This window comes from Belonocnema kinseyi, chromosome 9 (assembly GCF_010883055.1).
Source record: "Belonocnema kinseyi isolate 2016_QV_RU_SX_M_011 chromosome 9, B_treatae_v1, whole genome shotgun sequence".
NCBI lineage: Eukaryota > Metazoa > Arthropoda > Insecta > Hymenoptera > Cynipidae > Belonocnema > Belonocnema kinseyi.
Window position 1 is genome coordinate 118,494,478 of NC_046665.1, and position 13,511 is coordinate 118,507,988.

The window sequence follows — 13,511 nt, forward strand, 5'->3', positions numbered from 1 at the left end:
TAAACAAATTTTAAGAGGGTTTTCAAGTATATTCTCAAATATCAGAGAGAGAGCATCGTTCCTCTTTTTTATTTTTTGTCCCAAAAAGAAAGAATTTGTTTCTTTTATTTTATAGAAAAATTTCTTATCTTTTTTAGATTGATGAAAATTCGATTTCTTCTTTTAGTTGAAAATTCAACTATTTGGCTGTTACCTAATATGTTTTAAAAATTGACATACTTTGATGTTTTTGTTTTGATTGACAATTAATATCTTTAACTGATACTTTAAATATTCAATTTTTGATTAAAAATTAATTTTTTTCAGTTGATTGATTTCAACTGTTTTTTATTTCAAATTAAGATCTTTTTTAGTTAAAATATCAACTTTTTCAATTTTCAATAAGAATGAATGTCTTTTGGTTGAAAGTTGAACTGCTTTGTTAAAAATTCATTTGTTTAAAGATTCATCTCTAGTTAAAATTTACCTATATTGTTAAAAATCCGTTTTTTTATTGTTGAAAATGAATTTTCCAACTGAAAATTTAACGTCTCCATTTTTTTGTTTTAAATAGATATTTTTTATTGAAAATTCTACTATTTGGATAAAAATTAATCTGTGTTTGTTAAAGATTCAACTTGTATTACTGAAAAATAGTTTTTTTTTGTTGACTTTATTTATTTTTTTAAAATTTAATATGAAAAAATTTGTTATTCAAATATCAACTTTCACATTTTTTGTTGAAATTTTATCTATTTAGCTTACAAATTCAACTCTTTGCATGAAAGTTGAATTAATTGATTAAAAATTTATTTTTTGGTTTTTTCTTGCAAATTCATTTTTTCGGTTAACAATTAATTTTTTCAACTCAAATTTCAACTGTTCACATTTTTAGTTGGAAATTCAATTGTAATATTTAGAAATTTAACTATTTGATTTGAACTATTTTTTAAAAAATTCAATAACTTGGTAGAAAATTCAACAATTTGTTTGAAAATAAAGTTATTGGTTTGAAAATTCATCCCTTTTGGTGAAATTTTGTATTTTTTTGCAAAAAAAAAAATACTTGTGATCGACTAAAGTTTCGTTTTTTTTTTTAAATTTATCTTTTTGATTGAAAATGCTCCTTGCTTTAAAAATTTATCAGTTTTAGTAATATTGTAATCTTTTTTTGTTATAAAAGCAACTGTTTGTTTAAAAGTTCTTGTATTTTGTAGAAATTCTGGCAGTTTTGGTAGAAAAAAATAACTTTTTAGTTCAAAATTCAACTATTTGGTGAAAAATTCATATTTTCGAGTTGAAAGTTAAATTTAAAAAAAAGAAAATTTATCTTTTTAGTTTAAAAACTTATGGACTTTGGTAAAAATGGCATCTTTTTTGGTTAAAATCTCAATTAATACATTTTTCTTTGGGAAAACATGTTTTTTCGTTGAAAGTTGAACTACTTTATGCAAAATTCTATTTTTTGCGTTCAAGATTGATCTTTCGTTGAAAATTCTTTTTTTCTTTGTTAGAAATTAAATCTTTTTTAAATTAAAAATTTAAATATACCATTTTTGTTGTTTATAATTGATCTTTTTTAGTTGAAAATCGTATTATTTGTTTAAAAGCTAATTTATTTTAAAAAATTGAATTATTTTCTTGAAAATTCTTTTTTTTTTAGTTGACAATTTTTTGACCATTTAATTTTTCGTTGAAAGTTAATCTCTTTTGATTAAAAATACAACTATCAAGTTGAAAATTCAACTATTTTGTTAAAAATTCAACTATAGTTGAAAATTCAACTATTTGGTGGAAAATTCATATTTCCGAGTTGCAAATTAAATTTTTTTTAAAGTTGAACTACTTTATACAAAATTATAATTTTTGGGTTGAAGATTGATTTTTGGTTTAAAATTCGTTTTTTTGTTGTTGAAATCAAATCCTTTTTTAATTAAAATTTTAACTATACCATTTCTGTCTTTAAAAATTGTATTATTTTCTTGAAAATCTGTTTTTTGGTTGACAATTTTTTTTATTTATGTTAAATATTTAATTTTTGGTTGAAAATTTATCTAATTTAGTAAAATTGTCATCTTTTTGTTATAAATGCAACTGTTTGTTTAAAAATTCTTGCGATTCGTAAAAAATATTTTTGAGTTGAGAATTAAATTTTTTTTTAAAGAAAATTAATTTTTGTAGTATAAAAACTCTTTTGGTAAAAATGGCTTTTTTTCGGTTAAAATGTCAACTCACATTTTTTTCAGGAAACATGTTTCTTGGTTGAAAGTTAAACAACTTTATGCAAAATTATAATTTTTGGGTTGAAGATTGATTTTTGGTTTAAAATCGGTTTTTTTTTGGTTGAAATCAAATCCTTTTTTAATTAAAAATTGAACTAAACCATTTTGTTGTTAAAAACACATTTTTTTTACTTAAATATCTCATTATTTGTTTAAAAACTAATTTATTGAAAAAAATTTAATTATTTTCTTGAAAACTCGTTTTTTTAGTTGACAATTTTTATATTTATTTCAACTATTTAATTTTCGGTTGAAAATTGATCTCTTTTAGTTAAAAATGCAACTACTTAATTGCGAATTCAACTATTTGGTTTAAAATCCATTATTTATTATAGAAAATTAATCTGCTTTGTTTAAAATTCACTTTTTTGGTTAAAAATTAAACTAGTTGGTTAAAAATTCTCCTATTTTGTTGAAAATGAAATATTTTCCTTGAAATATTAGAAATTTAAATAAAGTAGGTATGGGTTTCATTGTCTCTCAATGCATACAAATTGGTTCTTAAATACTTACAAACATTGGTTGTGAAAGGTGTCGTGTAGGACGTATATGGCCGAGAAGTAACGGGATAGAACGTATCATTCCGATTAGTCAGTACAGTTTCACTGGAATTTCCCCCACTGAATTCTCGAATAATTGATTTCGGGGCACAGCATTGGTGACCAGACTTTTTACACTTGAATATATTTGTCAGTTCAGCATTCCCTGTCAAAAAAAAAAAAATAATTCCCGAATAAAATACTCTCATTAATTCTTATCCTACTCGATAAAGTTTAAAAAAATCAACTTCAAAATTAATATTGCTATAGGGATTATTGCCAACAATTTATTGTTCGTTTTTTGTTTATAATTTTAGTGATTTTTAAACATTTTACTAAAAATTTGGAAACTGCCGAAATCTTAAAAAAATTATTGTTAGAATCCCTTAAAAGCTTTGAATTTTTTTAAATGCTTAAAGTCTTTAAAATCCTTTGAAATCCTTTAAAATTTATAATATCCCTTAGATATTGTGGAATTCCATAAAATATATTGAAATTAGTCAATCTGCTACAATTCCTTGAAATCTTTGAAATATTATTAACCCTCAAACGGTACACTAGTGCGAATTCGCACCCGAAGTTTTTTCATTTTGTTGGCATTCACGCAAACACATCTAAAGCGGATTATCCCCATATATATTAAATATACACGTTAAATATGTGTGATATATGCTAGTTGTTAATTACATGTTCAATATATTAAATATTTAATATTAATATTGCAAACAAACCAATTCGCACCAGTGTACCGTTTACGTAAGCTCGGTTGGAGTGTAACATTTAAGGGTTAATATTCTGGATACCTTTTTGAAATCCTTTAAAATCCTAGGATATTGTTTGAAAATCCTTTTAAAAAATTTCATTCTCGTTAAATTCTTTAATATTTTTCAAAATCCCCTAAACACTTTAAAATTCAATATAATCTATTCTATACCATTATAGTGTCCTAATTATTAATAATTTTTTCTAAAATCCCATAAAATTTTTGAAATCCTATGAAATCTTTAGGACTCTTTTAAAATCCCTTGATTTTTTTAAATCTCTTAAATTTTTTTGGAATCTTGAAATATTTTAATATCGCGTGAATTATCTTGAAAATTGAAATACCTGTTAACATTTGTTCAAACATTTAAAAAAGTTAAAATTACATGAAATCTCACAAAATCCCATGCAATTTTTTGGAATTATTGGAAATTTCAATTGTTGAGATTACCAATTTATTTGAGATCTATCCAATCTATCGAAAAAGGTTTTGGAAAATATGTTTAAAATAAATCGAAAAAATGATTGCATTAGCAAACAATTTTGGAATATTTATTTTAAGTTTCATTAGCATTAATGTATTTTTTTCATAAAAGTAACAAAACAGTTGACATGTTAAAAAAGGGGTAAAATCAATTTTTGTGCTTTTTTCTTTCTTTAAGTAAAAGTTGCAATTATTATTTAATCCTATTATTACAGGGCTTATTTTATTTCTTGCAAGATTTTATAGAAATCTCTTTGATACGTTTTCCGTTAAAAATTTTTTTGTCGATTTATACAAGGTGAATTTTATAAATAACATTTTTCATGATTGATTTTTTTGAAATAAAAATGTAAAAGAGAAATTTGTAAAAATCCTTCAAGGAATAAAATGAGCCCTAAAACATAAGGATTAAATCAGAATTGTAACTTTTATTTAAAAAGAGAAAGAAACAACGTAATAACCCTCAATGAATATTTGGCTCGATTTTATCAAACATTTTTAACACTGTTAATTGTTAGGGATAGTGAGGGGAAATGAGAGGAAAGGTAAAGGGAAAAATAGAAGAAATTATATGGGTTAGTGGGGGGGGGGGGGGGGGGGGGGAGTAAATGATGAGAGAGGACGTGGGAGGGAGATAGGGTTGGTAAAGTACAGAAAATTAGGGGAGGTGGAATATGGGAGGGGAAATGGAGGGAAGAAGAAATGAGGAAATAGGAAGTATATGAAATATTGAAAAGAAAAGAAAATTCGGGGACTGAGGATATAGGAAGCGAAAGGAACGAGAGAAAGTAGGAGAAGGGAGGGAAATGAGGTAAAATTAAGAACTGGAGGTGGGGGAGTGGAAGGAATGAGGGGAAGTAGTAGAAGATAGGGGAGTGAAAGTGAGAGGAAGAGAGGGTTGGTATAGTAGGGGAAAAGAGGATAGGTATAAGAAGGGAGGGGAAATGGAGGGAAGGGGAACACGGTAGGAGAAAGTAAAGGAAGTTAGGGGAATATGAGGAACAGGAGGTGGGGGAGTGAAAGGAATAATGTGAAGTAGGAGAAGTGAGGGAAGGGAAAGTGAGATAGTGAGTGGAAATTGGAGTTGTGAGTAGGGGAAGTGATGAGAAATAAGAAGAGGTGAAATAAGGGAAGGGTTAGTAAATAAAGTTATGGAAATTATGGGAGAGGGAATAGGGGTGATGGACCGAAGAGGAGTGCGGGAAGAGGAAGTAAAGGAAATAGGGGAAATGAGAGAAAATGAGGGGATAGGCGAAGCAAGGGCAAATAAGAATAGAAGAAATAGTAGAAATAGTAGAAGAATAGAAAAGAAGTAGAACGAAATGAGGAGATGGGAGTAGAAGTGATGGAAAATGAGAGGAGGGAGAGTAGGGAAATGAGGGAAGGTACAGTAAGGAATATAAAGGCGTGATTACGCGAAATGAGGGGACGGAAAGTAAATAAATTAGAGGGAAAATGGAGAAGGTGAGCTGAGAGGAAATAAGAGGAGGGAAAGTAGGAAAAGCGAGTGGAGTAAAAGTGGGGGAATGGGAGGGAGGGGAAGTAATGGAAGAGAAAGTAAAGGAAGTTCGGGGAAATAAAGAGGGATAATTAGGGGAAGTAAGAAGAAATGAGAAGAGGGAAAGTACAAGAAGAGGAAATGAGAGAAGAGGAAGTAGGGTAAGTAGGAGGGGAGGAGAAATGAGAGAGATGAGTAGAGCAAATGTGATGGGAGAGAAATTTATGAATTAGGGGAACGAGGAGAGGGGGAGTAGGAAAATGCGAGGAGGGGGTGAGAAAAAAATGAGAAGGGGGAAGGTAGAAGAAATATGAAGAATGGGGATAAAGGAAGTTAAAGGAAAGAAAGTAGTGTAAGTTTGGGGAAATAAGGAGAAATATGGGAAAATGGAGGGAGGAAAAGTAGGGGATGTGAGTGGAAATGTCAATGATTAATATAGAACTTTTTTTGGACTTACTGAAACATGTGAACGAAAGATACGAGACGATGCAAGAACCAGGGCATTCAGGCCGAGGATCAGGCGGTAAAGAGACAGTAGTTGTTGTCTGTCTTGGCTGCGTCGGTCTCGGCCTGGGTCTTTGAGTCTGCAAAATTTAATAATTTCGCCTTACCTAAATTTCCTCTTTCTAATTATTATCTTTTTAATTTGCCAATTAACACCTTATCTTTACTGTTAAAAAAATAACTTTGATACTATTATACATAGACGCATTATATCATTATTTGTATTATTTTTTTTATTATATAATATTTTATATTACAGTCAAGGAGTTAAAGAATTTTTGAAACCGTAAATTCTTTTGAAATTTTCATAAAACCCTGAAAGTTTTTTAATCAGATGTAAATTCTTTGCAATCCTTTGAATTCTGGAATTAAGCTTTCTGGAAATTCCGTAAACCTTTTAAAAACTGTAAAAACTTTTCAATTCGCTTGAAATCTTCAAAGTCCCATAAAAATCCATGGAAATTACTTAAAATCTCTAAAATCGATTAAAATCCTTAAAATTTGGTGAAATATTTTAAGACCTTACGAGATACCTTGAAATTTTGGAAATCCCTTCAAAATTGATTAAAATCTTTAAAATCTATGGGAATCATTCCGAATCTCTTGAAATTAATTACAATATATTAAAATCTTTTAAAACTCATTAATATTCCTAAATCCCTTTAAATCTTTTATACTATTCCGAAATCCTTGGAAAATCTTTCAAAATTCTTTTAAAAATGTAAGAATCTCTTAAAACCCCCAAAAATCTCTTATAGTGCTTTGAAATACGCCGAAATCCTATAAAATCTCTAAAAATTTATTAAAATTCTTGAAATTCTATTAATTCTTTTATCGTAATCTAAAATCCGTGGATATAGTATAGAATTGTTTAAATTCTTCGAAAATCCTTTAAAATCCCGTGTAAATCATCGACACTCCTTTAAATCTTTGAAAATATATTAAAATCATTTGAAATCTTTGAAAATTTTTTAAATTGCTTTAAATATCTTGAAATTTTTAAATCCCATTGAAATCCCCTGATATCACTGAAAAGTCATAAAAATAATACGGTATCACATGAAATCCTTTAAAATACTTTGGTATCGTACAACTCACTCTTAAATTTCTTAAAATTCCTTTGAATTCCTTGAAACCCTTTACTAAATAAAAAAAACTTCAAATCATGTAAGAATTCCTTGCAATCTTTTAAAATCCATGGAAATCCCCTGAAACCTATAAAAATCGGTTGAAATGTCTTAAAATCCTTTGAAATCTCTGAAAATCTTTTGAAATTCCTCTAAATTCCTTCTAAATCTTAGAAATAAAATTAAAACCCGCTGATATTCTTCAAAATTGGTAAAAACACTTCGGAATTACAGGAAATCTAACGAAACCGTGGAAATCCTGCAACTTACTTTGAATATATTTAAATCCCTTAAAAACCTTTGAAAAACGCGAAACTCGCTTGAAGTCTTGAAGATTTAGGTCAAAATCTTCAAGACCCATGGAAATTACTTACAAAATATTTAAATCATTAAAAATTCATTTAAAATCCATTAAAATTTGATTAAAATTCCTCGAAATCCCATAAAATCTATTATATTATTCCAAATCCTTTAAAATTCCTTGAAATCCATTAAAACCATTATATTATTCTGAAATACTTTAAAATTCCGATAAATCTTTTGAAAATCTCTTTAGATCCTCCAAATTATCGAAATCCCATTAAAATCGCCTGATATCCTTCAGAATTCGTGAAAATACTTCGGTGTCACAGGAAATCTTTTGAAATTCCTTGGCTTATTTCAAAATGTTTTTGACTCCTTTAAAACCCCTTATAACTCTTCGAAAATTGTAAAAATCGATGGAAATCTCATTAAAATACCTTATAATAATTTAAAAACCATTGAAATTCCCTAAAATCTCTATAAAACATGGTTAAAACCCTCGATATTCTGTCAAATATTTTGTGATCTTGCGAGATCCATTCAAATCTTTAAAATCCCTAAAAAAATTGTTAAAATCTTGAAAAGCCATTACGATTCCTCGAAATCCCTTAAAACCAATGACATTATTCTGAAATCCCTTGAAATTTCATTAAATCATTTGAAATCTTCGAAAGTCCGAGGATATACATTGAAATCTTTTAAAATATCTTAAAATCCTTTGAAATCCCGTATAATTATCGAAACACTTTTAAATCTCTAAGAAGCAGTTAAAATTCCTTGAAGTAAAATCAGTGGAAATTCCTTACAATCCTTTGAAATGCCGTGCGTTTTTTAAAAAGTGTAAAAGTCGCCGGAAATCCTATAAAAATCCTTTCTAATCATTTAAAATCCGTGGAAATCCCTTAAAATCTCTAAAAAACGAATCATATACTTGAAATTCCGTAAAATATTTTCAAATCTTACCAAATCCTTTGAAATCTTTCAAATTAATTTAAAATCCTTTTAAACCCCTTAAAAGCCTTTAGAAATGGTGAAAATCGCTTGAAACCCCATAAAAATCCCCTACAATAATTTAAAAACCGTGAAAATTTCTTAAAGTTTCTTGAAACGGTAAAAAACCTTGAAATTCCGTGGAATGTTTTGAGATCTTACGAGATACCTTGAAATATTTGAAATTCATTAAAATTTATTAAAACTCCTCGAAATCTCTTAAAATCCATTTTATTATTCCGACATCCTTTGAAAATCCGGTCTTTTTAAAATCTTTTTAAATTCTTTGAAATCTTTGGAAATATATTGAAATCCGTTTTCAAATTTAGAAATCTCTTTAAGTCCAACCAAATCATCGAAATGATATTAAAATCACCTGATTCCTTAAAAATTTATTTAAACTACTCGAAATCCCTTACAATCCATTATATTATTTCGAAATCCTTTGAAAATCCGTTCAATACATGCTTTTAAATCTCCTAAAATCATTTGAAATCTTTTAAAATTCTTTGAAATCTCTGAAAATCTATTAAAATCCGTTTGGAAAATTTAAAAATCTTTTAAAGCCCTACCAAATCATCGAAATCCCATTAAAATCTCCTAATATCCTTAAGAATTCTTGAAAATAATTCGGTATTACAGGAAATCCTTTGAAATACCGGGAATTCTTTTAAATCATGTTAAATCCCTTAAAAACCTTTACAGGTGTGAAAATCTACAGAAATCCCATAAAAATCAATTACAATAATTAAAGATCCGTTGAAATCCTTTAAAATCGCTAAAGAAAACTATTTTTATCTTTGAAATTCCGTAGAATATTTTAAGCTCCCTTGAAATCTCTTAAAAATTCATTAAAGGTCATTCAAATTCCTCGAAACCTCTTAAAATCCATTATATTATTCCGAAATCCTGTGAAATTCCGATCAATCTTTTTAAATCTGGTACATTCTCTCAACGCACTTTGAAATCCCGTGAAATCATCGACACCCCTTTAAATATCTTAAGAACAATTAAAATCTTTGAAAATCCTTTGAAATCTTCCAAAATCTCTACAAATCCTTTTAAAATGTTTTAAATCTCTTTGTACCCCACAAAAATATCGAAATCCCATTGAAATTTCCTGATATCCATCAGAATTCTTGAAAATACTTCGGTATCACAGGAAATCCTTTGAAATACCCTGACTACTTCTTTTAAATCCCTTCGAAACCTTTAAACAAATGTGAAAATGTCTAGAAATCCCATGAAAATCACTTACAATTATTAAAGATTCGTTGAAATCCCTTAAAATCTCTCAAGAAAAATATTTTTATCCTTGAATTCCGTAAAATATTTTAAAATCTTACGAGCTCCCTTGAAATTCCTTCAAAATTCATTAAAGGTCATCCAAATTCCTCAAAATCCCTAAACATTTATTATGTTATTCCGAAATCCTGTAAAATGCCGATAAATCTTTTTTAATTACTTTGTTACCACAGGGAATTCTTTTATGTGAAATCTCTTTCAATCCTTTTAAATCTCTTTAAAACACTCTTAAAAAGTGTGGAAATCGCTAGAAATCCCATAAAAAGCACTTTCAATCAGTTAACGAACCGAGGAAATCGCCTAAAATCTCTTTAAAAAACGTTTCAAATCCTTGAAATTCCATGAAATATTTTCAGAACTTAGTTGATCCCTTGAAATCTTTGAAATTCCCTTAAAATCTATTATATTATTCCAAATTCTTTTAAAATTCCAATAAATCTTTAGAATTCTCCTAAAATCCCCTTAAATTGCCTGATATCCTTCAGAATTCTTAAAAATACTTCACTCTAAAAATAGAGTGACTTACTTGAAATCTCTTTAAATACTTTTAAATCCCTTTAAAGGGTTTAAAAAAAGTGTGAAAATCGCGAGGAATCCCTTAAAAAACCCCTTGCAATCATTTGAAAACCGAGGAAATCGCCTAAAATCTCTTTAAAAAACGTTTCAAATCCTTGAAATTCCGTGAAATATTTTCAGAACTTAGGTGATCCCTTGAAATCTTTGAAATTCCCTTAAAATCTATTATATTATTCCAAATTCTTTTAAAATTCCAATAAATCTTTTGAATTCTCCTAAAATCCCATTAAAATCGCTTGATATCCTTCAGAATTCTTAAAAATACTTCGGTATCACAGGAAATCCTTTGAAATATAGTGACTTACTTGAAATCTCTTTAAATACTTTTAAATCTCTTTAAAAGGTTTAAAAAAAGTGTGAAAATCGCTAGAAATCCCTTAAAAAACCTCTTGCAATCATTTGAAAACCGAGGAAATCCCCTGAAATCTCTTTAAAAAAAACGGTTCAAATTCTTGAAATTCCTTGAAATTTTTTGAGATCTTACGAGATCCCTTGCAATCTTTAAATCCCTTAACAATTTACTCTAACTCCTCGAAATACCTTAAAATCCATTATATTATTCTGAAATCCTTCGAAAATCCGGTCAACACATTCTTTTAAATCTCTTAAAATGATTTAAAGTCATTTAAAATTCTTTGAAATCTTTAAATATATATAAAAATCCGTTTGAAAATTCAGAAATCTCTTCAGAATTTAGAAATCCCTTCGAAACCTTTAAACAAATGTGAAAATCGCTAGAAATCCCATGAAAATCACTTAAAATCATTAAAGATCCGTTGAAATCCCTTAAAATCTCAAAAGAAAATTATTTTTATACTTGAATTCCGTAAAATATTTTAAGATCTTAGGAGCTCCCTTGAAATCCCTTCAAAATTCATTAAAGGTCATTCAAATTCCTTGAAATCCCTTAAAATCTATTATTTTATTCCGAAATCCTGTGAAATGCCGATAAATCTTTTTAAATTAGTTTGGTATCACAGGGAATTCTTTTACTTGAAATCTCTTTCAATCCTTTTAAATCCCTTTAAAACACTCTTAAAAAGTGTGGAAATCGCTAGAAATCCCATAAAAAGCCCTTTCAATCAGTTAAAAACCCGAGAAAATTCAACAAAATCTCTTTAAAAACGGTTCAAATCCTTGAAATTCCATGAAATATTTTTAGATCTTACGAAATCCTTTGAAATCCCTTTAAAATTGATTAAGATCTTTAAAATCTGTGGAAATTTCTTGTAATATATTTTACTCTTTTAAAAGCAATTAAAATTCCTCGCAATCCCTTAAAATCTATTATATAATTCCGAAATTCTTTTAAAATTCCAATAAATCTTTTGAAATCTCCTAAAATCCGTGGATATATTTTGAAATCTTAAAATTCTCTTAAAACTCTTTATAATTCCGTGAAATCATCGACATTCTTTTTAATCTTTTAAATCTCTTAATATCAGTAAAAATCCTTTGAAAATTTCAAAAATCACTTTATTTCCTTAAAAAAAAAACGGTTCAAATCCTTGAAATTCCGTGAAATACTTTTAGATCTTACGAAATCCTTTGAAATCCCTTTAAAATTGATTAAGATCTTTAAAATCTGTGGGAGTTACTTGTAATATATTGAAATCTTTTAGAATCCATTGAAATTTCTCGAAATCCCTTAAAATAGAGTATATTATTCCGAAATTCTTTTAAAATTCCAACAAATCTTTTGAAATCTCCTAAAATCCGTGGATATATTTTGAAATCTTAAAATTCTCTTAAAACTCTTTATAATTCCGTGAAATCATCGACATTCTTTTTAATCTTTTAAATCTCTTAATATCAGTAAAAATCCTTTGAAAATTTCAAAAATCACTTTATTTCCTTAAAAAAAAAAAACGGTTCAAATCCTTGAAATTCCGTGAAATATTTTTAGATCTTACGAAATCCTTTGAAATCCCTTTAAAATTGATTAAGATCTTTCAAATCTGTGGGAATTACTTATAATATATTGAAATCTTTTAAAATCCATTGAAATTCCTCGAAATCCCTTAAAATGGAGTATAATATTCCAAAGTTCTTTTAAAATTCCAATAAATTTGTGGAAATCTCCTAAAATGCGTGGATATACTTTGAAATCTTAAAATTCTCTTAAAATTCTTTAGAATCCCGTGAAATCATCGACACTCTTTTAAATCTCTTAAAATCAGTAAAAAATCTTTAAAAATCTTTTGAGAATTTTAAAAATCTCTTCAAATCCTTCCAAATGATCAAAATCCCATTAAAATCGCCTGATGTCCTTCAAAACTCGTGAAAACACTTCGGTATCGCAGGAAATCCTTCGAAATACTTTAACTTATTTGAAATACTTTTAATTCCTTTTAAACCCTTTAAACCCCTTTAAAAAAGTGTGAAAATCGCTAGAAATCCCATAAAAAGCCCTTGAAATCATTTAAAAACCAAAGAAATCCCATAAAATATCTTTGAAAAAACGGTGAAAATTCTTAAAATTTCGTGAAATATTTTGAGTTGTTACGAAATCCTTTGAAATCTTTGAAATCTCTTTCAAACTGAATAAAATCTTAAGGATTTGTGGGAATTAATTATAATATCTTGTTCTTTTGCGATATTTTTATAGTTCACGAAAAAATTCAAAAACTACTTTTTTAGGGCAAAAAAAATTCTCTCGGCCTCAGAATTATACTTTTTCATGTTTTCAAAATTTGATGAGAATAATAAAAAAGATTTTAATTTTCTAAATATTTTTTTAAAGTTTCCACTAATGAAAGAAAAGCATCTCAGCATTTTTTGAGAAAATCAATTTTTAATATTTTCTCCGGAAAACCATTGTCATTTTGTCAATTTTAAACCTTTCTTCAATTTTCTGGTTTATGGAGGTTTAAAGAAAATAATTCGGCTTTTTCTTTTTTTAAATAAAGCATAAGATTCAAATATGCATTACTTTATAGAAAAAAATTTCTGTTTTCAAACCAGGAAAAAAGGTATTGCCTAATTGCTTATAAAAACAACATATTTCGCACTCGATAAGTTTCAAAAGATTTATTGAAATTTGTAAAGAATTTCGGAATAATATAATAGATTTTAAGGGATTGCGAGGAATTTTAATTGCTTTTAAAAGAGTTCAATATATTGCAAGAAATTTCCACAGATCTTAAAGATTTTAATCAATTT

At 27.5% G+C, this 13,511-nt stretch overlaps 1 protein-coding gene across 1 annotated transcript in view; it reads right to left on the reverse strand.

The window, feature by feature from the left end:
- LOC117179835 (protein masquerade) overlaps positions 1–13,511 on the reverse strand; it is an 86,269-nt gene that overhangs the window by 31,880 nt on the left and 40,878 nt on the right. The window contains exons 6-7 of the mRNA XM_033371981.1: positions 6,002–6,128; positions 2,775–2,966 (exon numbers count right to left, since the gene is read on the reverse strand). Coding sequence (XP_033227872.1) covers positions 2,775–2,966; positions 6,002–6,128 — 319 coding nt within the window. The remainder of the gene's footprint in view (positions 1–2,774; positions 2,967–6,001; positions 6,129–13,511) is intronic.